The sequence below is a fragment of the Cricetulus griseus genome (assembly GCF_003668045.3).
Source record: "Cricetulus griseus strain 17A/GY chromosome 1 unlocalized genomic scaffold, alternate assembly CriGri-PICRH-1.0 chr1_1, whole genome shotgun sequence".
NCBI classification, from domain to species: Eukaryota; Metazoa; Chordata; class Mammalia; order Rodentia; family Cricetidae; genus Cricetulus; species Cricetulus griseus.
This window is the reverse complement of record NW_023276807.1, coordinates 212548744-212576562: the sequence shown is the minus strand read 5'-3', so window position 1 is coordinate 212576562 and position 27819 is coordinate 212548744. Positions and strand designations below refer to the sequence as shown.

The following is a 27819-nucleotide window of genomic DNA, read 5'->3' as shown; positions in this document are numbered from 1 at the left end:
TGAAGGCTGAAGGACAGCTTGGATTACAGAGTAAGATCTTCTCTCTCTCTCTCTCTCTCTCTCTCTCTCTCTCTCTCTCTCTCTCTCTCTCTCTTCTTTCTTTCTCCTTTCTCTTTCTTCCTTTCCCCTTTCCCTGACTCCCTCCCTACCCTCCTGTCTTTCTTGAGACAGGGTTTCTCTATGTAGTCCTGGAATTTGCTCTGTAGACCAGGGTGGCCACCTGCCAGCCTCTGCCTTCCAAGTGCTGGGACTAAAGTCATGTACCACCACACATGGCTCAGCAAAACCTATTTCAAAATACAAAGAAAAATAAAGCTAGGAAGATCAGAAGGAAAACAAGGGAATAACTGGTAAGTTTGTGTATTGCTGAGCAGTGGTGGCGCACATCTTTAATTCTAGCAGTTAGGAGACAGAGGCAGGGGGAATCTCTGTGAGTTTGAGACTATCCTGGTCTACAGACCAAGTTCCAAGACATCCAAGGCTACACAGAGAAACCCTGTCTTAAAAAAGAAGTTGGTGTGTATGCATGTGCATACAATAGATATACAAAAAATTTACATTTTATGTGCATGTGCATACAATAGATATACATAAAATTGCATCTTGCAGGGCTGGCAAGATGTTTCAGCAAGTAGGGATGCTTTGCCTCCAAGCCTGAAAATCTGAGTTTGAGCTCTGGGGCGTATGTGGTGGAAAAAGAGAACTGACCTCCACAAGAACAGGCATGTCCATGCATGTATGCCACCCCCCCAAATAAATAAATGTGATTAAAAAATAAAAATAAAATACATATACAGATGGGTATGTCTATTTATAGGTGTGTGTGTGTGTGTGTGTGTGTGTGTGTGTGTATCTATCTGTAAATTAAAACAATACTATTGTGTGTATGGGCACACATGCCATAGCACATGTGTGGAGATCAGAAACAACCGTGGAGTCAGTTTTCTCCGACCTCCACCTGGATTCTGGGGATTGAAGTTAGGTAGCCTGCCTTGCAATGGCAAGTGCCTCTATACCTCTCTAGCTGTGACAGTTAACTTGACACCTGAAAGGCGAGTGTCTGGGTACCCTGTGAGAAACTGTCTGGATTAAGGTAAGCCTCTGAGAATGTGTTCGCTGACATGGAAGATGCACCCTACCGCAGGGTGGGCCATTCCCCACCAGGGACCCCAGACTGTAGAGAAAGCAGGCTGTTCACAAGCATGAGCATGCCTTTGTTCCTGACCCTGGGGACAATGTGACCAGCTGCTTCAAGTTCCGGCTGCTGTGACTTCCTCGGCAATAAAGGGTCGTGACTTGGAACTGTGATCTGGAATAGGCCCTCTCTTCCTCAAGTTGCTTTTGTTGGAGTGTTTTATCATAGTAGCAAGGAAAAGAACTAAGACGTCCCCTCTGTAACATTTTTATATTGGATTGCCTGTGACTTATAATCTGCTTCTGACATTCCAAAGTAGATTTCATAAACATTGACATTCATGCCATTACTGAAGTACTTAGTCCCTGGGCCTAGCATTTCTGTTAAAAGTTATCTCTTTAGTAAAGCAGAAATGTATTTCTTTACAAGTACTTTCATGTACCTGTACATGTTCTTCAGTGGCAGGAAACAAACTCAGGAGCACAAAACAGGAATGTGGGGTCAGCAGAGTGGCTCAGTAAGTGAAAACATGAGTCTGAGTTTAATCCCCAGAACCCACAGAAAAGTATAAGGAGAGAACCAACTCTACAAAGTTGTCTTCTGGCCTCCACACACATTTCATGACACAGGTGTGCCCTTCCATCACACATCAGCACACACAATAAAGAAGCAATAGAAAAGAATATGGATGTAGCACTGGGGCAGACAGGAGCATCTCCAGTTGTGCTGAGTGAAGTCAGCACCACTCATCCAGCGGATGCCCAAGTCAGACATTAGTTTAAAAGCTCTCTCTGGGGAAACTCACTTCTCCCTCTTGGCAACTCCATACAGGTGGGTCCTGTTCTCCTCTCATGTTACTGACAAAGAGCTTGGTGACTTGCTCAGGCTCACTTATAATATGACTTGACAAAGGAGTTCATAGACACCGAGTGAGTTCAGGGACTGGAACTAGCCATAGTGATCTTAAACTCAGCCCAAGCTAAGGGCCACAGGAAAGGCCCACCTTCTCCTGAAAACACAGAAGTGTACCACAAAACCACTAAGCTGTTAAGGGAGACGTTTCTGGAGGTAGCTGAGGTGTAAATAGCTAACAAAGTTTTAGGACAAGGGCATGGACATAGAATCTCACAGCTCAAGAAGTATAACTGCTCAGATCACTGTGAACCAGCACTTGGATCACAGGACAATACCACCCAACATTACCATCACAGAAAGCTTAGCCTGTGCAGACTGGGTCTGACACGCTACAGACCTGAGTCTTTTTGTACATACAGCAAGCTAAGGAAAGGTTACATATTTTTCAGTGGTTGGGAAAAGGCAAAGAAGAATATATTGGAACATTTGAATATCATGGTCTTCAAATCTTTGTCTAGTAATTTAGTTTGATGCCCATTCATTTGCATAAGTGTATAGTTGCTTTCATAACCCAATGGCAGAATGGAATCAAATCACTGACATATGGTCTGTAATCCTAGATTTCCATGCATGGTCTGGCTTGGCTTACAGAATCACTAAGCCAAATGAATGCCCAGCAGAAGAGCTTAACAGTGGGTACTGACGTGCAAAGTTCTGGATTCTAACACTGAGAGATTCAGGTATGATGTGTCCCTCTATCATCCCTAAGAAGGCCTACGTGCTGCAAAGTGGTCAGAAACTAGGGTATCCAGCAAAACCATCAACTTGACCTCTGGAGTGAAGGGCTGCTCAAAGTGCAATGGCAGGAATAATACTCAGAGATATGACAGTCCCCAGTCTGTCCCTTAGGGCTTGCTTCTCCACAAGAGTAGCCCCTCCCTCCCTCTAGGTGACTCTGGTGTAGTACCTCCTTGGCAAGACTGTAGCAACCACCCCAGGACATATTCTAGGAGGTGTCTCTCTATTCCTGGGGGCATAGGAGTGTGGCCTTTTCACTCTCTGCTTGAAATACCATGAAAACCCAGAAAACCTATTGAAAATTGTTTTCTAAATAAAAACAACAGAAAACTGCCTGCTTTGGGACTATAATCTCCAAATCAAATTTGGATTTTTATAAAACTAAAATGTCCTTCAGAAAGTTGACTGAAAAGCGAATTTCTGTTCACTGAGCCATAGTGCATTCTTTTCTTTGTAAAATCACTTGGAACATAAAACAGATACACTTTCACTGGAGGAAGTCACATCCAGGACTTTGTCAAAATCACACACACACACACACACACACACACACACACACACACACACACACACACACACACAGAGAGAGAGCAAGCCACTAACATTACACAGAGCAAATGAAAAAGAGCAATTTAAAATGAAACCTTAACACAGTACTCAAATGAATCCACAAGACCATGATAGGGTAATGAAGCATCCTTGTGACTCCAGGACAGTTTCCCATGAGAAGCAGACATGTGCAGACGGTCCCTGGCCTCTTACATGGAGCCAGCACACTAAGTAGGTGAGAATACTGGGCCTACTCAAACTGTAGACCATGTGCTTCTCATCTTGGATGCTGACATTCTTGATTTATTTTTGATTTTTTTGCATGTCTATCACTATGCTGCTAAACCCTGACCCCCAAACTCTGCTTGTAAAAAGCAGCACATTTTTTTTAACCTCAAGTAATTTAAATATATTTAAGTTCACTTAACTTTAGTTAGTTCCGTAAAAATAAAGTTCTGAAAATCCTGGCATGGTGGCCTCAGTACACAGGAAGCTGAGAAGCTGAAGCAGGAGCATGGCTGGGAGTTTCAAGGTAAACCTGGGCCACCACAGCAAGTGCGTCCCCAAAACACCTACAGCAATAGCTACCATGTGCTTGAGGATAAACGAGCCCTAGGCAGTGTGGAGGCTGACTCCATGGCTATATACATAAGTCCTATACCATGGGAAGATACATCTCAAGGTGACACTTTATAGTGACAGTGATAGGGTGAGACCTAAGGCTGGATGACCATACTGACACACACTGGGAACTGGCTATGGCAACAGCAGGAATGACCTTTCCTGTAACTATATCACACTCAGTTTTGACATTAACTCCGAGTAGAGCCATGGTTCTTCCAGGGGGCGGAGCTAGGGTGCTGCAGCAGGGACAGTGGGTTCAGGAGCTCCTCAGACTCCATAGTGGAACCCTGAGAGTAGTTGCAGCAGTCTGGCAGCCTTCTAGATGACTCTGAGTCTGGAGCTTCTTGGGGAAGGAGAGGTGATCTAGTCTGATCCATATAAACACCAAACCCAAACAACAAACCAGAGCTGTCAGAGGCGAACCCTGTAGATAGCTACACCATACAATCAGTAACACATCTGAGTTGTGTTCTAGACAAGGCTTTCAAAGCTAGCTGGTGCCCTACATTTCTTGTTTGTTTTGTTTTGAGACAGGGTCTCTCTACATAGTCCTGACTATCCCAGAACTCAATCTGTAGACCAGGCTGGTCTCAAACTCACAGAGATCCGTCTGCCTCTGCCTCCTGAGTGCTGGGACTAAAGGCATGTGCTACCAGGCCTGGTTCCTGCATTTGTTTTTAACATACTGTACTTGTTTAAGGCAGGCTTTATGTGGGTCCCTACTGAAAGCCTTTCTTCCCCATGCGATCCTTGGATGTGTGGAGGTTGAGTACTGCCATGCCGCAAAGACTGCCAGAACCACAGGTTTGCCATGGAGGTGTAGAGAAGGGGCTCTTTCTCTCCAGGAACCCCTAAACAGGGATAATGGGGATGAGTGGTAGAGCACCTGAGGGCAGGTGTGCTACCACAGTGGGCTTGGGTGTGTCCTTGGGCAGGGGCGAGGGGATCCCAAGTCAAGACAGAAGAAGGCAGCCACAGCCTGCTTATTCTGACTTCAGGGTGGATGCTGACAGAGGTGCTCACATCCGACAGCAGGATGAAGTAAGGACATCAGGACTGCCATGCTTGAGGTGTCAGAAAATAAGGAACAAAAGGGCCAATGCTAGGAGAAGCCATAGCACCCAGAGAAGGTCCTGGGTAGCCCTTTAAACTGGTGCCAAGCAAACCAAGCGACATGAGGCCCTGCTTGGAAAGTGCCACCAGGGCCAAGTTTCTCCTTGGAACAGCTTTTTGTGAGCATAAAGCTCACTTGTGTGTTAGCAGTATTTGTTTTGGCCTGAAACTGACTGGATGGGAGAAAGCAAAACTGATTGAAACTGGCAGTGGAGCAGTGGCAGGCAAGGGCTGAGGCAGCTTCCCCTGACACATAGCATCCCTTCTCTCACTCAGCCCTGACGGTGGAGGAGTTAAGGCCAATTTGCAAGGGCCACTAGGGGGGCTGGGCAGTCTTCCTGTAGACTTCCTGGGCAGACTTTCCAGAACACCTCCCCAGCACTCCCTTGGGCTGCAGAATCCTTCACAGCCCTGGGGTCTTTAAGGCAGGCTTTCAGAGTGGAAACCCAAGAGGCTCAGGCTTCCAAATGAACAAGCAGCTCTGCTCTGAAAACGGAGTGTAGGGTGGTTAGCATTAGGAACAGGCTAGTCTCTACTCTGAAAACTCAAGGTTTTCAGAAGTGTTGTCTTGAGAGCTACTAAGATTTCTTCCTTTCTCTTTCTTTCTTTCTTTCTTTCTTTCTTTCTTTCTTTCTTTCTTTCTTTCTTTCTTCCTTCCTTCCTTCCTTCCTTTCTTTTTTTCTCTCTTCCTTTCTTTTCTTCTTTCTTTTTTTAAGATAGGGTCTAATTCTGAAGCCCAGGCAGACCTGGAACCCACTACTTAGCTAGGGTTGGCTTCAGATTTGTGGTGGTGATCCTTTTGTTTCAGCCTCCCAAGTGCTGGGCTTACAGGTGGGAGCCACCTCACCCAGTTTGATTACTTTCCTAAAGCCTATCTATGAAAGGATACTCAATTTTAAAAGAGCCCAGGTCACATATCTTCCTTTTTCTATGATCAAGCACTATCAGTTTGGTTTAGGAAACCTTCTAAACCAAACCTAAACTCTCCTTTTTTAGAGGAGAGTCAGGGATGATAGGGTCTTGGTTTGTAGCCTACACTGGCCTAGAACTCCAGATCCTCCTCTTCCTTCTAGGGCTGAGCTCACAGGTGGGCACCACCTGGCCTGGCTCAGGAGTTTCTTTTAATGGGTGCACAATGCTTGTTGCCCAATACTTGGCCACACCAGTTTTTGATACAGATCCTCAGTCTCTCACCTACAGTTCAAAAGTCCACAAGACATGAAGGCCAGGTTTCCAGGTGGCCATACATGAACTTCTTGGATATGAAACATGATTAGAAGCCTTACTCTCTTTAATGGGACTATTCATATGTGACACTGGATTGAGAACACCATGATTTCACATGGCTTTCAGGAGACGTGGTTAATGCTCCACACTAACTGCTGGGTTCACAACCTGCTCAGCTCAGAACTTGTGAACAGGGGCCATGGGCTTTATAGCTGCCTCCAGCTAATGAAAGATTGGTGCCTGGATCCTTCAGACTCAAGATTCAGCTCAGTCTAACTGAAGGTCTAGTGGATTCTATAAAGTAGGAGTTGGAGAGGTTCTGGGAGATAGGGACAGTAAGACCATGGGATGCTGACAGGGAGGACCACTGCTCTTCGACACAGCCTTTGATGCTCCTACCACTTCTCAAACTGTGTGTCATGGCTCCTGTGGCCTAAGGAAAAACAGGCCAGGAGGTGGAGGTTTCTTGGGTCTTGAGAAACCAAGCTGTCTGGCTAGAACTGTATGCCACCAATAACTACAACTGTCTAAACACAGTTGGCAAAACTGAGCTCTGAATTCATGATAGAATCTTTGTCTTAATTGAAGTTTTCTATCCACAGGAAAATCAGAAAACCCATTGCTTTTCTTCTCAAGCAGTGACATTGAAGCCTGTGTCTTCTAACTAGATGTCAAACGCCACACCTACAGGAACCACATCCTATTCACCTTCACTTGTTACTACCATACATACTCCTGGACTAGAACACTACAAGGCAACACTGTTGGTTTGTTAGGCAGAGCAGGGTATCGTGTGTGGGACAGTGCTGAGTGTGGGAATAAATCAAATCTCTTTTTGCTTTTTTTTTTTTTTTTTTTTTTTTTGAGACAGGGTTTCTCTGTGTAGCTTTTGGAGCCTGTCCTGGAACTCACTCTGTAGATCAGGCTGACCTCAAAGTCACAGAGATCCACCTGCCTCTGCCTCCAAGTGCTGGGATTAAAGGTGTGCATCACCGATGCCTAGTCCCGGAAAATCAAATCTTAATTTAGCATTTTTTTTTTTTAAAAATTAGCTTCTTTAAAGCTATCACATTTCTATTGTCACTACAACTACCTGACAGAAGCTGAGAAAAAAGAATAGAAAATGCACTATAATGCTTTATTAACAAATGAAGCCACAAGGAGCCAAAATCAAGGAATTTAAAAAATGTCAAGAACTTCAAAAGCATGTAAAGTATTTATGGCTGGCTCACAAGCAGCAGTCTGCTGTCAAGATCAAGACAGGATGTGACCCACATCTTGTTAGACTGTCACTGCTGCTGAGGTTGGACTAGAGATCTGGGCTGTCAGCATCCCCGAGACCACACTACTACTCCTGCTCAATTCTTTAAATGGGAATTTTGAAATCTTAACAGTAAAACCTCATTCATATGCCTATCTATGCTATTCTCCAACTTGCACTTGATTAATCAATGGGCAGAAATAGGCATGCAATTTAAGAACTAAAATATGGTAACATTTACAAACACCCATATACCTATCAGAACAACCACTTGCCTGTATGTACATAAATAAACAGACAAAAAACATAAAACATATAGAGGAGCCTTCTAGATGATTTCAGTGTTCTAGAACCTGTCGAATGCAGTGTTCTAGAGCACAGAAGACACTCACCACTGCCAGCGCTCCCCTCTCGCTTGCTGCGAGAGCCTCCGCCGCTGTCTCTGCCCGATTTTATGCGCTAAAGCAATAAAAAGACAAGTAGAGAAGAGTAAGGACATTCTTTCAGAACCACACACGATGAAGAGTGAATTTAAAACTAGCATTACCACATGGCCCTCAGGACTAGTTCATTACCACCCAAGAGCTGACTCAACAGAAAAAAGGACAGAATCTTTGCTTTTGTTTTTTGTTTGTTTTTCCAGACAGGGTTTCATTGTGCAGCCTTGGCTGTCCTGGAACTCCCTCTGTAGACCAGGCTGGCCTCGAGCTCAATCTGCCTGCCCCTGCTGAGACTAAACACATGTGTCATCATGCCTGGCTGGACAGAATCCTTTTGAAAGTGAAATCTGAACTCCCAGGATCTACAGAGGACACAAATGGCATCTTTACTCAACAAAAACCTTTGCACAGCCAAGCAATTGAAAAATCAAACAGCATGTTCTTGACGAGAAGGTTCAGGACTCAAATTTATTAATAGTTTGAGAAAAAAAGTAGAAGAGGAGAAAATCATGTACCGAAAGGCCATTTTCTACTCTATCTCTAATAACAGTTGACCTAGTCTGTCTGAGGGTTCAAAAAAGAGGCATTGGCATCCTGGCTTCTGACATTAGACTTCTAAATAAAAGCATTACTAAAATCTCACACATACTTAAGGTTTGGCCAACAGTTACTTTTTGGATCCTCAGAAGCATTTAAATAGGCACCTCCATGCTGTGATGGTGCCATGTTTGAGCAAGCGAGTGTGTCAGTGAGTGTGTGGTACATGAATGCACATGTGTGGAGGCCAGAGGTTGATGGCGAATGTCACTGTAGTTGCTCTTTACTTTAATGTTTGAGATAGGGTCAGGGATTTGGCTACCTTGGCTAGTTGGCAAGTTCCAGGGATCTTCTTGTCTCTGCCTCCTGTGCTGGGATTACAGATGTGTGCCATGCTCAGCCTTTTATATGGGTACTGGCTATTAAACCCAGGTCCTCAGGCTTGCATGGAGAGCTGTGATATTCTTTACATTTCTTTCCATAATAGATGTCTCTTTTGTGTTTTTGCCTAAGTGCCAAAGTTTTAATTTAAAGCTGTTTTGTTTTGTTTTTCAAGACAGGGTTTCTCTGTATTGGAGTCTGTCCAACTCCCTCTGTAGACCAGGCTGGCCTCGAACTCACAGAGATCCACCTGCCTTTGCCTCCCTAGTGCTGGGATTAAAGGCTTGAACCCCATTGCCTGGCAAAAAGCAAGTCTTGACAGCCACAAACAAGTAAAATAATGCCTTATGTCTTATCAGTTAACAGTCAAAACTAGAAGTCAACATCAGGAAGAAACATAAAACACACAAAGAGTTGGATATTGAACAATACACTTTGGGTGATCAGCAGGTTGTTGAGGAAATCAGGAGAAGTTTAAAATGAAATCACTCTTCATCAGAACCTTTGGAATATAGCTAAGGCAGTTCTAGGAGGAAAGTTAATGGCTATGAGTGTGCACATTAAACATTAGACAGTGGGATAGCTCAGTGGGTGAAAGCACTTGCCTTGCAAGTCTTGTGACCTGAACTTGATCCCTAGGAACCCACTCTAAAGGTGGAAGAAGAGAACCAATTCTACAAAGCTGTTCCCTGACTTCCACGTGTGCACTGTTGCACGTAATCCACAGATCATACACACACTCACAATAATACTTTTTTGTTTTGGTTTGTTTTTCTGAGACAGGGTTTCTCTGTTTAACAGCCCTGGCTGTCATGTAACTCTCTGTAGGCCAGGCTGGCCTTGAACTCACAGAGATCTCCCTGCTTCTGCCTCCTGCGTGCTGGGATTAAAGACGTGCACCACCACCGCCAGGCAACAATACATTTTTTTAATTAGAGAAAGATGAAATAAATAACCTAATGATGCACCTCAAGGTCTTAGAAAAACAAAACTAAGATAAATCCCAAAATGGTACATGGCAACAAATAATACAATTAGTGAAATAGAGACTAAAAGAACAATACATAGAATTAAACCAAACAAAAAGTTGGTTCTCTGAAAAAACACAAAGATCGAAAATCCCTAGCTAATTTAACCAAAATAAAGAGAGAAAGACTCACACTAATAACACTAGAGATGAAAAAAAGTGAGGTTATTACAGAGGTCAGTGAAATCCAGAGGTTATTACAGAGTACATTGAAAACCTACATTCCAAAATACTGGAAAATTTAGAAAAAATAGATAAATTCCTAGACATACACAACTTACTAGAATTAAATCAAGATGATAGAAATAACTTAAACAGATCTATAAAAAGCAAATGACATTGAAAAGGCAATAAAGAGTCTAACAATAATGCCCAGGACTGGATTCATTCATTTCCAAAGTCTACCACACATTCAAAGAAGAGCTAACACCATTGTTCCTCAAATTGTTCTATGAAACAGAAGGAGAAAGAACACTTCCAGACTCATTCAACAAATCTAACATTACTCTAATACCCAAACTGGGTAAGGACAGAACAAAGAACACTATGAAACAATTTCACAATGAATGTAGGCATAAAAATTATCAGTAAAATATTTGCAAACTGAACTCAAGAACACATTAAAAAAGATGATACACATTAAAAAGATGGCTCCATTGCAAGGATGCAGAACAATTCAACAGATGAAAATTAATAAAGTTTGATACAGTACATAAGCAGAAATAAGTACAGAAATCACAATTACCACCTTATTTGCAGAAAGGGGCTTTGATAAAGTTCAACATCTCTTTATGATAACAGCCTTGAAGAACCTAGGAATAGAACTAAAGATCCTAAGTAGCCACCCCATCAAATGTGAAGACAGATTTCACTCAGGTGGCCTTAGGTGGGAACAGAACACTTAGGAAGCTTCCACACCATCAAATTATTTTATACACCATGCTGTCCCTGCCCTTATCTACAACCTTCTACCCTCTGTTTGATCCCTATTTTCCTAACAACCATTTAAATCTCTGCCTTCTGTCCATCTAGACTCTAGGTCCACCTTGGTCAGCCCTTGTCTGACTCATCTCTCTGGCTCACTCACCAAGAGAAACATAAGCCTTGGCTGCTTCTGTGACTCACCTCTTTCCTAGGACACTGGGAAAATGGCCAAGCACACAGATGGACACCACAGGGCACCAACAGTATACTCAGCATCTCAGTCCATGCTCATAAAACTCCATTCACTCCTCTTCACCTGTGTCAATTAAGGTTCTGCCTGCTGCATGGACTAGAGGCAGGAGCATCCCATTAAGCCTCTAAGTCTTCCTCCAGCTCTTCTACTCCGAGATGCCCTGTTTGTCCCTTGTGGCTTCCCTCTTGTCTCTGCTGGCTCAAGGTTTTCTCTAACGTCCTGTGTGTAGAATGGTATCTATCTTTATTTCTGGCTCAACATCAGTGTGCACTCAAATCTAACAAATAATGGCCACATGGCTCTGTGGGTAAAAGCATTTGCTGTGCAAGCCTGATCACTGAGTTCTAAGGCTGAACACACAGTGGAAGCAATGAACCTACTCTTGAAAGTTGTCCTCTGATCTTCAAACATACTCCGTGACACATGCAAGCTCATATTCTCCCTGTATCTCTTTGTAGCTCTCTTTCTCTCTTCTCACATACACATGAAATTTACAAAATTAAAAAAAAAAACAACAACCAAAAACCAAAACCAAGTCCCACCAGAAGGGAATCTAATGGGCCAACCACTGTTAACAGCCACGACAGAGATTTTGTATAGAAGTCACTGAAATTCAAAGAACAGGAACCCTGATGTGAAGCTTTAGTCAGCTGTTCACTTCTGACACCATGTACACGGCAGAAGTCTGACCAATAGTATTCCCAGGAGACAACATTCTTCCTCAGCAGGTGCAGAGGAAAGCCCCCAGGGACAGAGCCATGCGAACAACAATCCCACTAGGCCATGGTCTGACTCTTACATGCCCTCCAGGGATTCCAGTGCTGGCTGGGAGCTGGTCTTGCCCTGCCTGTGTAGAGTGAGAGGTAAAGCAGCTTAGGCAGAGCCAAGAAAACAATATAAAGAACTCAGGAGGGCTGTGCTACAGAGTTACCCAACAGCTCCTGCTAGGTAGGCTAGGCAGAGGCTGACTACACAAACATGGTAGTCAGCAGGGTGAGTGGGTGGAGCTGAGACACCTCTGAGATGAGAAAATAAAGGTCAAGTGGGTAGTTTATTAAGATAATGATGGGATGGATCTAGAATTTGTTCGGTTAGAAGCTAACAGAGATTGGAGAAGCCTTCTGGAGAAAGAGCATTAATTGTGAAAATCAAATAGGTACAAAAATATAATTTATGTATGAAAAGTCAGTGCAAATGGGAGTCTGCAGCTAAGCTCTGTGGCTCCACAGTGACAGCCTGGCCATGGTAGCCTGTGCAGCTCCCCAGGGTCCACTCTTAGACTGACATATCTGATCCACAGCCCACCTCAGATCCATTCAAGGACCAGGCCCATTTCAGGAATACAATAGCAGTTTGTTAAACAGCCTTGTGTTGATTTTTTTGCCACACAGCAGATGTAGGTTTTGTTAGTAAAATTTAGCGTCACACTTACTTCAAGTGGGGTCTGAGGGTAGACACAAAAGGAGGCATTGGTGCCAATGACAATGACGGTTCTCAGTTCCTCAGTGCTTAAGTGCTTAATGGAATAAAGAGCAAAACCCAACAGCAATAGGCATTGGCTGGCATTGCCAGTTGCCTATGTTATTTGCTGAAGTGGAGGTTAAAAGTTGTAAGGCAGGGGTTTTGTAAAAGTCACTCCCTTTAAGAATATATGTACGCCTTTACCCCAGCCCTTGGAAGGAAGAGACGGGTGGATCTGAGTTTAAGATCACCCTGGTCTACAGAGTGAATTACAGGACAGCCAGAGCTACACAGAGAAACCCTGCCTTGAAAAACCAACTAAAGAAAAATGACTAAAGAAAAAATATGTTTTATGCATTTTTGTATACATTTGTGAAAATGCCTGGCAGCATAACATGTTGATCGACTGGCTGATCTCCACAAGTGGCATAAGCGATTTTCTTCACACATTTCATTTGAATAAAAAGTTATTTAGATTGGTTCACAGTGGCACATGACTACAGTGTCAGCAGCTGGAACTCAGAGGCAGGAGGACTATGAGTTTGAGATCAGCTTGGGAAACTTTTGAAACCAAAATGATCTATAAAAGGAACCTGCCTGAATTTCCCCCATGGTACTGATACTGAACATAGGGCTATGTATATACCATGTAAGTGCTCACCACTACGTTACATCTCTAGTCCTCTTTTAATTATTTGAGACACAGTCTTGTTGAGTTGTTCAGGGTGGCCACAAATTTGTCATCTTCCTGCCTCAGCCTCCTGGTCCAGCTCTGAATTTTTAAAAGAATATTTATTGTTTGAATAATAGGAAAAAGAGATAGTACTCTTATTTTAGGAAAAAAAAAAGCCAATTCGCACTTAGTATAGGTTGGTTAGAGGAGGAGGGAGGGAGAAAGAGAGCGAGCTAGAGCACATGACCTAGAACAAGTTCTGTAGCTGCTGCGCCTCTGTTTTCTCATCCAAAAAATGTCAATAATGACCCTTCTCCAGCATCACAACACCAGTGAAATCGGTTGAATTAGTTAACAAGGTTGAGTGCTTAGACAGTGCCTGACTCTAATATGCATTCAATAAACATAAGCTGTTGTATTCATCTGCAGTGCTAGGGATGGGACCCAGGCTGTCCCACATACTCAGCTGCACTTGAGCTCTGAGCTACACCCCCAGTCCCCATGGCTATAATTAATGTCTAGTGAAGTTGATGTACTAAAGCTAATTAAAGGGAAAGCTGCTACTAGACACATGGAGAAGACTGCAAGGGTCACTCAAGAGCAGGTCACCCAAGCTCTTTGCTTTGGTTCTCCTTCTTGTTGCCATCCCCTGAGTTTGCAGAAGGAAGATGAGCAGTCTCTCCTTCCCCCGTCTCTTTCTGAGCACAGGGTTAGTTAGTTCTGGATTCTCCAGCAGTCCTGGGTAAAAGCTGGGTGTGATAAAAGCAGTCTTGATTTTGGTCACATAAGCACTGCGCAGAATGTCTCTGCAGGAAGAGCTCACAAATAAAATTATAGGGGCCAAGATCTATAGTGAAAAATAAAAAAACAAACAAAAAAAAAACAAATAAAACCCTGAAAATCTGACTGCTCATAGAAAATTGTCAGCATTAAAAAGACACTTGGGTAGCAATGTGAAAAGGTTTCAATAAATCAAAATATATCTATATGGTATATACCAACAATGATGCCTTGGAAAAATTTTAATTACAAAGGAAAAAAACTAAGGATTGATTCTAAACAAGAAACATACAGAAATAAGCTTCAAGTTCAATATAAGAAGAGAACATCCTCAATTCAGAAGTTTATTATATTTTCTTCTGTAACTAATAAGGCCTTTTTCCTTACAGAAGCCAGGAAACAGAGACCTGCCCTATAGGCTCACAATCTAAGAACAACCAACTGCAATGGGACCCACACTAATTATCTGAGAAGCTGGTTTTCTTGTGTCAATTCTTTCTCTTTCAGCCCTTCTTACCTAAGACCTTTCTTTGACATTGTTCCCCTCCACTCCATGTTGATAACCCAAACTTAAGTGAGAGAACACCCAGAAAATGCTTCTTTGATGATGCAAGGAGAAATACAGAAGAGCAAAGAAAATATATATATATATATATATATATATATATATATTATATATATTTGTATTTTTGAGACAAGGTTTCTTTATATAACAGCTCTGGCTGTCCTGGAACTGGCTCTAAAGACAAGACTGGCCTCAAACTCACGGAGATCAGCCTGCCTCCCAAAACAATGCTCTTATGCAATTAGAATCATGGGTAGAGGAGAGAAAAACAAAACAAAACAAAAAAACAGGGAGCAAGACTCTGTGGAAGCCAAAGGTTTTGTGGAAACTGAAGAGGTATTAAGTGTTCTTTTGATACTTCACAGATGTGGACTTAGACTTTAAATATAGAGAGACTGAGGTATGTCAATGGTAGAGTATGAACTATTGAGGAAAAGCTGTAATGACAGAAGAAATCTAAGTGACAGTGGGCTTCATGGGTCACACTGAGGCCAGTGATGAAGTATCTGGAGAGGCCCTGAATGGGTACAGAGCTGTTGATGTGGGTGATAAGAGACCAACATGGACAAGTTTGAGTGAGCCATCCAGGAATAAGAATTAACTGCAGATTTAAAAAAAAATTGTTAAAAAGATCCCTTAGGGTCCCTGACAAATGCTTTGTTCCTATGATGTTTAAGTGTTCTTCCTGATGCAAAGTTTACACGATCAATTGCATCCTTCCAATAACAACAAGGCTTGCCAAATACTGGTCTAATCCCCTTCAGGCTACATCCTCAGAAGAAACCATTCTTTTTCACCATAAAAAGGTAGCTTTATTTCTTTTAAAGTACAGTAAATATGGAAATAGCCTCAGGTTTGTGCAAGAAATAACTACAAGCTACTTAATAAACATATAAATATTTTGATGCAGAGGAATGAAAAGACTGAGCAGTAACTAGAAAAGGAAGAGTAGTTTCAATGATGTTACTCTAGTCATTTAAATTTAGTAAAGTTCTTTAGTCCTTGTGAAAATTAGTCCAAAGATGTCAGCTAGATTTTAAGAAGGGTCCTGCTACTATAGAGACTGTGATAAGGCAAAGAGGACAAGAGAAGATACAAGGGCCAAGGGAGACAGAGAGCAGAGACAAAAGTGACTCTCATAGAAATGAAGAGTGAATGGCAACTACATTGACTAACCCAATTCCGTAAGATGGGATTACATTAGTGGTGAACTGAAAGTACTGTGAGAAAAGCTAAGAGGCTACTCTTGAGGGCTGAGAAGGATCTCTTCTTGGAAGTCCAGGAAGCCAGGCACCAGGGCCGGAGGCTGCAGAAGCGACTGTATCTGGAGGAGCTTGGGCTCACTGTAGACTATAAGGACTCAGAAGTGAGATGCATGCTTGTTTAGTACATGCTCCCACGGTTCTACATGAGGGGCCCCAGCAACGAACTCAATTCCAAAATGTGTTTCATTTAAATACATACGTTTTTGATTCTTACTAAACACATAATTACAATTATAATCATGTGAACTTCTACTTACAGCAGTTTATGTGGCTCAAGCTGTCCTATTTTCATTAGCATTTGGTACAGTACATGGATTGGCCATTACAGCACATTTTAATGGTGTAGCCTAGCTTGACAAATAAACAGCAACTTGATGTTTTGTAGGGCTTTTAAAGCAAAACTAGTTTGCTCATAATATTTTTACATGAGATTAGATGACATCTTAGAAGCGAAGACAGCCAGCCACATTCTGCAAACATGTGAGAATTAGAGCCTCTCTACAGCCAGGATAATTGCATAAAAGTCATTTGCCGCTCCCATTATTCCTCACTTAGAATTTTATTTCTAGATGGATATAGTAGCGGGGCACGCCTTTAATTCCAGCACTAGGGAGGCAGAGGCAGGAGGATCTCTGTGAGTTTGAGGGCAGCCTGGTCTACAGAGTGAGTTCCAGGACAGCCAGAGCTACATAATGAGATCCTGTCTCAAAACAGCAAACAAACAAAAGAGTTTTAATTTTAACATATCAATATTAGCTTTGAAAACATATTTTTCTTGGTAAAAGGCAAATATTCAAAACTCACATACAATCTAAATGTCCTAGGCTGAAGTTTAGGAGAGAAGGGTCAGAGCTGCAGACGTGCTACAATGGTATTCTCTGCACTATACTCTGCCACACTGACAGATATCTCAGGAACCAAGTACTGATGCCACAAGGGACAGGCTTTCATGGGATACAATTCTCACCCATAAAAACCAAGTTTCCAAATTAATCCCTGTTACTTCAGCTTCTAGAAAATGGAAATCACTTATATATTAGTAGCTTTCCACTAAGGACTCCAAAGAAGCCACCTGGATTCCTACCTTAGAAGCTGCCCCACTCAGATCAGATTCCAAGCCTAGACTGGAATTTCAGTGATATTTCCTATTAGAGTAGAGCAGAAAAAGCAGTTCAACTCTGCCTCTTCTTCCCTGCCATGCTAGGAATTGAACCCAGGACCTGTGCATGCTATTATGAGATACAGCCCCAGCTCTTCAACTCTACTTTAAATACTGTTTTTCATTTTATCATTGTTTTCTAGGGGAAACAACTATCATCTAAATAGTAAAAATGCAATGATTTCAATGCAAATATCGACAAATGTACACATCATTCTCAGATATGCCAATTAAAGTTAGTTCTGTATTGATCCTTTTCTTGTTTGGAAAACTGGCGTACACAGTGTAGGTATCATCACAGCATTTTGAACAGAATGGGTTTTAGTAGATTCTCCTTTCCATCAACTCTCCCATCTCCTGCCACAGTTGGTCCTCTCTTGTGCCCCATCCCATCCTTTTTCTCTTTTATGTTTCACGTGTCTTATGCCCACCCCCATCCTTCATCATTATCTATTTTACCCTCTCTTGGTCTCCTTTCTAGGTTTTAGACTGCGAGCACGCACACACACACACACACACACACACACACACACACACACACACACACACACACACAGAGAGAGATGTTGGGATGCACCTATGAAAGAGAACATGGTTTTTTGTCTTACGGAGTTTGAGTTGCCTCACTTAATATTATGCTTTCCAGATCCATTCATTTTCCAGAAAATCTCATTTTTGTGTTACTGTTGAGTAAAATTCCAGATCTGCTCTGGTGCACGTTCCTAGCCCTGTGCATTTCAGTTACAGCAGGCTGACATTTTGAAAATTAACAGACAGTAATTTTCGGCCCATATGAGATACCTGTTCCCTCATTTCTTTCATTTTTTCCAACCTCTTGAGTTTTGTGGCATATTCTTGAACTTCTTTTAAACCAATATCTGTGCAGAGACGAACCAAGAAACGCAAACCTAAATTAAAAAACAAAAACATAACAAAACAAAAATATTTAGGAAAGGAAAGATGCACAGAGCAGTTTCAATTCAACAAAGCAAGGCTGACCTTTTGGCAGAGGCTGGATGTTGACAGCATTTTGTTTTCTCTTATAACATAACTGTAGCCAGGAGGGAGTGGTGCACGCCTTTAATCCCAGCACATGGGAGGCAGAGGCCAGCCTGGTCTACAGAGAGAGTTCCAGGATGGTCAGAGTTACACAGTGAGAGCTTGTCTCATCTCTGTACCTCAAACCAAGCCCCATTACACCTTGTGATCTCTAGACCTGGGAGAACTGAAGTCTACACTTCATTGTAGGTGACCTTCCCTGTCCTCATGCCACCAGACCACAGAAAGCACAGCACAAGGAAGTCACTGGATGACAACTCAGAGCAGCAGTATTTGTTAATGTGCCAACGAGAGATCCGCACACATAAAGATTCCTAAGGGAGACTTGGCTACAAATTGTAGCATGTACAGAGAAGGATGAGGGTGAGGAGGAATAGGAAGAGGAGGAGGATATTGCCAGTAAACGGTCTTTTTACTATTGGCACATTCATTCTTTTAATCAATATTATTCACATCAGAAAAACATATACTTTATAGTTGGGTTTGAAGCCAGCATCAAATATGTATAATTGCAAGAGAGGATGGATGTGTACACTCTGAGTTGACACCCAGGTGAGGAACTAGAATAGTTCTACACTCTGCCCATGTGCTTTCTCCATCCATCTCACACTTCTATTCCTGGAATTTCTGTGTATGGTCATCACGTCATTGAATAAAACAGTAATAAAATCCTTTCACTACTTATATACATTGCACTCAACATATTTGGTTGGACTTACACAAATGATTTATTTATTTAGAGACAAGGTCTCATGTATCCAAGGCTGGCCTCAAGCTTGCTAGGTCCCTGAGAATGACCTTGAACCTCTGATCTTTTGGCTTTACCTCCACAGAGCTGAGATTACAGGCATAAACCACCAACCCTGATTTACTGTTATGTATAATTGAGTTTGTGTCTGGATTTAGGATTGTATAGATAAAATTAGCAAAATTAAATAAGGTGTGGTGATTTATATCTGTAATCCCAGAATTGAAAGGCTGAGGCAGGAGGATTGCCACAGTTCCAGGCCAGCCTGGACTAAGAGTGAGACCCCCATCTCAAAAGAATAAAGGTTTAGGATACAAAGAGTGAAAAACAAAACAAAAATAATAAAAAACAAAGTGATTTTCTTTCTAACTAATGAGAATGAAATTAATTAGTAAGTCTTCTACCATTTGCTGTCTCAATTACTTTGTGATACTTTTGTGTCATTTCAAAATAATTGGTTTCTACCAATACAATAGCAATGCAAATTATGGTAGAGTATTTGCATATTATGTAAAGGTACGAAGAAAAAATGAGAGTTATTCATTTCTCCTCTACCCTCAGACAATGCTAAACATTTTGTATATTTCTTTGCCCTCTTTGGTCAGTTATGAAGAGAATAAGCAAAAGCTAAGTTAAAAAACTAGTATTGGGGGTTTGGAGAGATGGCTCAGAGGTTAAGAACACTAACATATAACAGGACCTCTTCCAGAGGTCCTGAGTTCAATTCCCAGCAACCACATGGTGGCTCACAACCATCTGTAATGAGATCCAGTACCCTCTTCTGCTGTGCAGGCATACATGAAGGCAGAATGTTGTAAACATAATAAATAAATAAATTAAAAAAAAAACTAGTATTGGAGGTACAGGGGGAGGGACCAAGGGAGAGAGTATGGGGAGAGACAACTGGAATGGAGGGGGAGTTCTAGGGGGTCATATGGAAACCCAGTGCAGTGGAAACTTCCTGTAACCTATGAGGGCGATCCTAGAGAGGACTCCAAGTAATGGAGGAAACAGAGCCTGAACCAGCCTCTTCTGTAACCTGGCAAGGTTCTCAGTGGCAGGACAGGGACAATAACCCAGCCACAAAACCTTTGACAGACATCTATCCTGCCTGCAAGATGTGCTGGGGCAATGGTGGCTCAGAGTTTGTGGTATTGACCAACCAATGACTGTCTAACTTGAGGCACATGTCATGAGAGGGATCCCATGCCCAACACTGCTGGGATTGCCAGGAACTGGAAGCTGGGTGACTCAAAGACCTAGGGCAGACTGACCAAAAAACAAACAAACAAACAAACAAACAAACAAAAAACCCCACGTCAATGAAATGTTTCCTAATGATACTCTGCTATACTCACATATTGGTGTCCAGCCCAATTGCCATTAGAGAGGCTTCCTCTGGCAGCTGATGGGAGCAGATGCTGAGATGCACAGCCAAACATTAGGTGGAACCCAGGGAACCCCAAGGAAGAGGGGGAGGAAGGACTGAAGGAGCCAGAGGGATGAGGACACCAGGAGAACAAGGCCCACAGCCCTATTAAGCAGGGTTTCTAGGGTCTCACAGACTGAATCGACAACCACGGAGGAGCCTGCAGAGGTCTGCACCAGGCCCTCTGCATACATGCTGAAGCTGCTGGCTTGGGGTTTTTGTTTGACTCCTAACAGTGGGAGTGGGGGTGTCTCTGACTCTTTTTGCCTGCTCTTGGTGACCTTGTCCAGCCTTGATGTAACAGTTTGTGGCTAGTCTTAATTGGGTCTTGTTATGCCATGTTTGGTTGATGTCCCTGAGAGGCAAGCTCTTTTCTGAAAGGCAATGGAGGAATAGTGGGACTGGGGGAGAGGGGATGTGTGTGGGGGACTAGGAAGGGAAGACTGTGGTCAGGGTGGATTGTATGAGAGAATAATAAAGAAAAAGAAAAAAATAACCAACTAGACCAAGTAGTTTTTTTTTTTTTTTTTCAAGACAGGGTGTCATGCATGTGGCCCAGAGTGGCTTACAACTTATTATGTAGCTGGGGGTAGCCTATGACTTGTAACCCTTTTGTCTCCATCTCCCAGACAAGCAACATTGTACCTATCTTCAGCAATTCTGGGGATCAAACTTAGGGCTCCTTGGTTGCTAGGTAAGTACTCTACCAACTAAGTTACATTTTTAACCCCTTAAAATAAGTTTCTAATACCTGAAAAATATTTATGTGCTAAAATTATATTTATTTAATTGAAAAAGTAGTTCTAAAATGTACCTGTTTCCTTGGGATAAATTACAAAGCAGAAGACCCCACAAATTCAAACTTCCAATCACTCAGAGGCTCCTGATAGCTATCTCAATTCCAGCTTCCAGAAAGCCTGTACTGCCTTCCAATGGCCCATCAGTTTCTGATTCACCATGTTCCATTCTGTAGGAACGGAGTACTGCTCACACAGCAGGTGTGCTGGCACTATAATATTTCTGTCTAACAGAATCCAGGTTTGCATTCTCGCTCCTACTCTCACTGTGTTGTCCAGACTGTTGGTCTAGCTTCCTTCAGTTGGGCTGCAGGCACCTACCATCCTGCCAGGCTTAAACCATACTTCTTGACAGTCTTAGAGTAAGGAGCTATAGAGCATACTTCTCGCCTTACCATAATTGCCATCAAAATTACACTTTATGATTGTTAGCTAGATATTAAAAATTAATTTCTTTTCTTTTGAGACAAGTTTTCTCTGTGTAACAACTCTGGCTGTTCTGGAACTTGCTCTGGAGACCAGGCTGGCCTTGAACTCACAGAGATACACTTGCCTCTGCCTCCTGAGTGCTGGGATTAAAGGTGTGCACCATCACTGCCTGGCTTAAATAAATTTCTATCTTCACTTGTTTGAACATAGAAAAAATCCCATTTGGGCTCTAAAGTTTGAGTCATCTTTCTAGTGCACTTTCAGATTAAGTTTTCAAGCCATCCTTTAGCTTCTCCAAGAAGTGAGATGAGGGTATTTGGTAGGCCCCACATCTCTTAAGATGATGGCTCTGCTGAGTTCCACTGCATTGCCAATGACCGCCTGGTCTGGCTTTCCTTGCAGATAAGTCTTTTTCCTTGCAGAGGGATCTTTTTCTGGAATGTTTTCATCTACTTACCTGTGATTTCTGTGTTCATTACCATTTTTCTGGTTTATTCTTTGGCAACCCCTACAATCCTTAGATTATTTCTCTTGCTTGTCTTTTTTTTTTTTGTCTCAATTGAACTTTAACTTGTACTTAACTTTAAAATTATTATTATTATTGTGTGCGTGTGTGCATGTGTGTGTGTGTGTGTGTGCATGTGTGCGTGTGTATGTGTGTGTGAGAGAGAGAGAGAGAGAGAGAGAGAGAGAGAGAGAGAGAGAGAGAGAGTTAGTTTTCTCTTTCCACTGTGGGGTTGCAGGGGTGGGGGGTGTTGAACTCAGGTCATCAGGCTTAGGCCTTTACCCTTTGAGCCATCTCTTTAGCCCTCTCTTGTCTTTATCAAATTCTTTCTTCTTTAACTTTGGATTTCTCTGTAAAAACTTCCCAGTTTTCCAAACACTTGACTTTAATTCCACCACATGCTTTTAGTTTCCAAATGAGCCTTTCCTATGAGTACACTTATCAATACACACAATCAATCTTTTGTGTCATCCTCTGGTCTTTTCAGTTTGGTCTATAATTTTCTGTTTCTGAGACAGAAGGGGCCAAATATTTCTTCAAATCCTCTTCTGGTTCCTATAACAATTTTTAACCCTTCCATTAAATTATTATTCAATTAATCATTAATGCCAGTTATTATTGATTACTAATATGCAATATAACTATTAACTTACAGGATGATTAAATTCTATAGTTGTTTATATTCCCTTGGTAAATTGTACTTTCCATCGCTCCAGGCTGGGTTTTTCTCCCTTTCTGGGGCTCAGACCATGAGAGATTTATCCAGACTTTGTATTTGCCAACAGAGAGGAGCGCGGCCTTCCCTCGGTCCTGTTCCTGCTCTACAAGTGTGCTGCTCCTGCACTCTTAAGTCCTCTTCTACACGAGGGGGTCCGGTACTTTTCAGAATTAGCCCATCTACCTTCTACAGCCGACTCCATTCCCAGGAGGTCATTTCTCATTGCTGTGCTCCCTGGCACATCTTCATTTCCTCCTTTTCTACTCCACCGGTGGTTCCTGCAGCCAACAAACGGCCACCTGTCCATCCTAAAGAGAGGCTTCCTTCCCTTCCCTAAACAACTCCTTGCACCCATCTCACATTTCAACCTGATGCTCTTCTGCCTCTGCTTCCTCAGTGACTCCCAAACCAGTGGCTCTACCTGGTAACTTCTACGACTTTTTCCCTCAGTGCTGCATATGAAATCATAGCACCTGAAGAGCATGCACACGCTGCCATTGAGTGACAGTCCCAATCCCAAGCTTCACAGGCCATCATGTCTTCTTGAAGTCCATCTCCCTTGGTTTTGGGGCGTTGCTTTTGTTTGCTCCCCGGACTTCCCTTCTCTAGCCCATCGCTTCCCTCTACTTCACTTGAATGCGGCTGCTCTGCAGGTTTTCTCTTGGGTCTATTAACTTGTGATCTGTCCTGGGATGTCTCACGCATCTGTCAACCTCGGCCAGGCTACATCTTTATAACTTAACTAGTTTCTCACTCCAGATGCACATTTCTCCTCAGTGTTTACCACAGTCTCCTCTACATATAACAGTGACTTTGTTAGAGGAGTCTGGACAGCTCGACCACACCACAAGACCCAAGAACACCTGCCCCACGCTGACATCACCCCCAACTCTTCTTCCTACCTTTCCTCTACATAAATACTTAAGTTATGCTTCTCTTTCGCCTAGTTTCACAATTACTCATTTTGACTGTTAAATATCTTGTGTTTGAATATGTGCTTGTGTATATGGGTGTGCATGTATTTATGTGGGTGTCAGGTGTGATGTACAGTCATGTTCACATGTGTATGGGTGTGTATGTATTTATATGAGTGCCCTTGCCCTTATTTTTTGAGACAGGGTCTCTCAGTGGACCCAGAGCTTGTTGATTTGGCTAGATTGGCTGGCCAGCTAGCTCTAGAGATCCTCCTATGCCTGTTGTACCAGCACTAGGGTTACAAGCTTGTGCCACCATGTTAGGCTTTTTGCATGGGTGGTTGGGATCCAAACTCAGGTTCTTATGTTTGTATGGAGAGCATTTTACCGAGTCACCTCCACAGCTCTGACTCTGTTAAATATATTTTTAAGTTAGTATTATTATTTTATGTGTATGGGTATTTTGCCTGCTGTGTTTGTCTACATATCACAGGCATGATTGGTTCCCAAGGAAACTAGGAGAGGGCATCTGATTCCTTGGACACAGACAGTTGTGAGCTGCCATATGGAAGCTAAGAAGAGTAGCCACTCTCTGCTCACCACTGAGTCATCTCCCAGACCCTCTGTTAACATCTTTTAAGTACCTCTCTCTCTTTTCCCCGCAGCCTCATCACATTCTGTCTAGCTTCCTGTGGGGACGTGGAACCCTGTCACTTCTCCACAGCTTCTCAGCCACTACTGCTTTTAGCTCTGGCCAGCACTGTCTCCCTCCTGATGCCTCCAGTCCTGGGTTCTACTTAGGGTCAGTTTCATAAACAGCTTTGCTTCTGTTGGCTGCTCTGCTACCTATGCCTCCTCCCCTGTTTTTGTCTAAAATAATACATAGAAAAGTTTTATACACTTTTAAAAAATTATACCTTTGTCCTTGTAGGGTCGTGATTTTTAGACAGCATTTTTTTTCTTTCTGTGTAAGAAAACATATGTTCCACCTGCTATATATATTTTTGCAGAATAGTTTTATTTGAAATAGAGTGTGCTCTCGCATTCCTGTTCTTTTTGATGCTGCTTGATTGCCTGCATACCTGGTTTTGTCTTCTCTGCCTGGCAAAGCTGTGCTCGTGGGCCACATCCAGTGTCATTTACTCTGGCAACTGCCTCCTGATCCTGACAAATTTAAGAGCTCTGTACCTTCATTGCACTTGGAACATTTAAAACAATACCCTTTATTATACTGTAGCAGTGAACTGATTACTAGAGTCTCAGAAATCAATACTTAACATAAACTGCTGAGTCTCCAACACATAGGAAATAGTTGATAAAGTTCTGCAAATTAGCATTAAGCTAATGTCCAATTAAAAATTATTTGTAATAATATTGTTAACAGAAGAAAACAAGCATTCATTGAGATAAGTTTATATGTTAGCGATCCCCAACTTTCCTGTGCACAATAAACGCAGCCTCTTACATACCTAACAGAAAGACATCACAAGCAAGTTGGCTCAATCTTTCTGGATGGCTCCACTTAGCTCTGTGGGGCCATCCCACATTTAATGTCTAATCTCGAATACAGTCTATCATAACACACTCCAAATATATTCAGAATCACGGGCACCATTTCTACCACTAGCACTCAAGTCCATGCTTGCTCTATAACTGGCATAGTCTGCCTCTGTTACTTTCCAGAGACCAGTAAGCTTTGAGAAATATTTATTGGTGTGTGGGGGCCATGCTGGTTATCTCTTTCCATCTTTGTGAATTCTGAACAGTGAATTCATTTCAACAGGGTTGTGTGGCGAGTGCTTTACCCACCGAGCCATGTCGCTGGTGGATTTCAGTTACAGACATGTGAGTATACCTTATTCTGGTAATGTTCTGAAAATGCATGTCAAATCTTGTTCTTCTGCTTAAAATTCTCCAGTGGCTCAGCCTCATCCCTGTGAGGCTCCCTGTGAAGCCCTGCTCCAAGGTCCTGAGGCTGTGCTGTGGGATTCTTTGGCCCCTTGCCTTCCAGGTCTCACATCATATAGGGTCACCTGTGCCTGACCTACAAGGCTCCATGTCTTCATCACTTGCTTTCTTCAAGTCTTCCAGGTACCTGTTTAAATGCTACCTCAAAGGCCACCCAGGACTTATGGCCTAAGACACCAGTCCCTCTGTGCTCTCAAAACCAAACTTGCTACTACTGACATGTGTTATACTTGCTTTTAACTTTCTTTTCCTTGTAGGATAATAGACCCACAATGCCAGGGATTTTGGTCTATGCTACATTCAGTATTGAATGGTGTCTGGAATATAGTCATCATTCATAAGAACCTGTATAAAGGGGCTGGAGGGATGGCTCAGTGGTTAAGAGCACTGGCTACTTTTCCAGAGAACCCAGGTTCAATTTCCAGCACCCACATGGCAGCCTACAACTGTCTATAACTCAAGTTCCAGGGGGTGTGACACCCTCCCACCAATGCACATAAAAATAATAATAATAAAAAACTAGCCAGGTGGTGATGGTGGTGCATGCCTCTAATCCCACAGCATTTGGGAGGCAGAGGCAGGTGGATCTCTGTGAGTTTGAGGCCAGCCTGGTCTACAGAGCTAGTTCCAGGACAGGCTCCAAAGCTACACTGAAACCCTGTCTTGAAAAACAAAACAATAACAACAAAATTAAATATTTTATTAAAAATAAAACTGGTATAAAGATAGCCAGTTTTAAATGTAAAAAGCTTTCTTGTGGGTATGGGGTTTGCCTGCATGTGTGTCTCTGTGCCATGTGTGTTCATCTCCCTCAGAGTGCTGCTGCTTCCCTCTGCTTCAGATGACACTCCACAAACTTTCCTCACTATGGCTCCAGTTACTGTAGTCAAATGATTACACTTATTTTGAAAATTATATAGGCCAAAGTCATCTGAGATATTCCTTATAGTGTACACAATCATTCATTTAATTTTTAGGGTAACTCTTAAAACACTCTATAAAGGAAAAAGTGGCCTTGCTGGTTCTGTGTCAAGGCATTGTGGCTACTCCAGTGGTTTTCATCAGGAGCAATTCTACCCTTTAAGGGGCATTTTGCCAACCCTGGAGACTTCAGGTTTCAACAAATGGGCTAGGAGTGCCATGAACATCTAGTAGGCGAGGCTGAGGATGCTGCCTACAAACCTGTGATGGTCCATATTCTAGGAACACCTACTGGCGGCACAAAGGTCCTTGCTCCCACAAATCACTAGGGAAACTAGGAATGTTAAACACACAGGGACTTCTCAATGGTCCTGTTTTCCTGCCCAGAAGGCTGGGAGTGGATTTGTTAATGACCTGGTGACCTTTTTGCTATCTGTGGAGAAAGTGGGTGTGGCAGACCTTACTCAAATTCCCCAGAACGATTATCCTAGACTCTTTTTTCCCTAGACTGTTATGTAGTCACACCTTAAGTTTTATTGTGCACCTGGAATTGGACCGATGGCTGCCTGGAAGCCTTTTCCCAAACTGTACTGTTTAAATATGCTGACAAGGAACAGCCTGGCATTAGAGCCCCCAAGTCTCTGGTCCAGGTTGATAAAGTCAGTCTGCACCAGGTTTTCATTCTCATCTTTCTCGAGGTTTGCTTCCCTGTCTGATACCTGCAGGGACCACCCCCCCCCCCCTCGATTAACCAACTCCAGGTACCAAGACAGGCAGCTTCCACTTTCAAATACCATCCCTGGACCTCTCCCTCCTGAATGGTCTCTAAGGTGACCGAGACTAAGAATCACACAGAAAGTTTCTTTTTAAAAGAAATAGAGAAAATGGACGCTTGGGTCTACTGCAAACCTAAATGGCCTCTGAATGAAGAACTGCAAGTCTGTACCTTTTAGGAGTTCTATAAGTGATGGCCCCGTAGGCCATTTCCTCACTGGTGTCTGCCTACTGTGGCTGCGAGGTGGTGAACCAACGTGTTGATCCTGCACCTCGTCTCAGTCCTCAGCACGAGCCAGGCGGAGGGAGACTCTACCTACTTCTTGGATCAGGTTGTATCATCAGAAATCTGGGCCCAGGATAGATGTGTGTTTACTGTAATGTGTTGCATGTGTTTATTGTTTTTGAGAACAAAATTAAAAAGACTTTTCAAAGATGTTCTCTTCCCTGCATAGCTGTTCTCAACACCTCCCACACCTCTCAATGACTACCTTCACCATGAATGAGATTTCCGCTCAGGGAACTGCTTT

General features: G+C 42.7%; 1 protein-coding gene across 3 annotated transcripts in view; it reads right to left on the bottom strand.

The window, feature by feature from the left end:
• Ift88 (intraflagellar transport 88) overlaps nucleotides 1-27819 on the bottom strand; it is a 95645-nt gene that overhangs the window by 9756 nt on the left and 58070 nt on the right. For all 3 annotated transcript variants that reach the window (XM_027390474.2, XM_027390475.2, XM_035452302.1), the window contains exons 23-24: nucleotides 17829-17935; nucleotides 7955-8021 (exon numbers count right to left, since the gene is read on the bottom strand). In XM_027390474.2, coding sequence (XP_027246275.1) covers nucleotides 7955-8021; nucleotides 17829-17935 — 174 coding nt within the window. The remainder of the gene's footprint in view (nucleotides 1-7954; nucleotides 8022-17828; nucleotides 17936-27819) is intronic.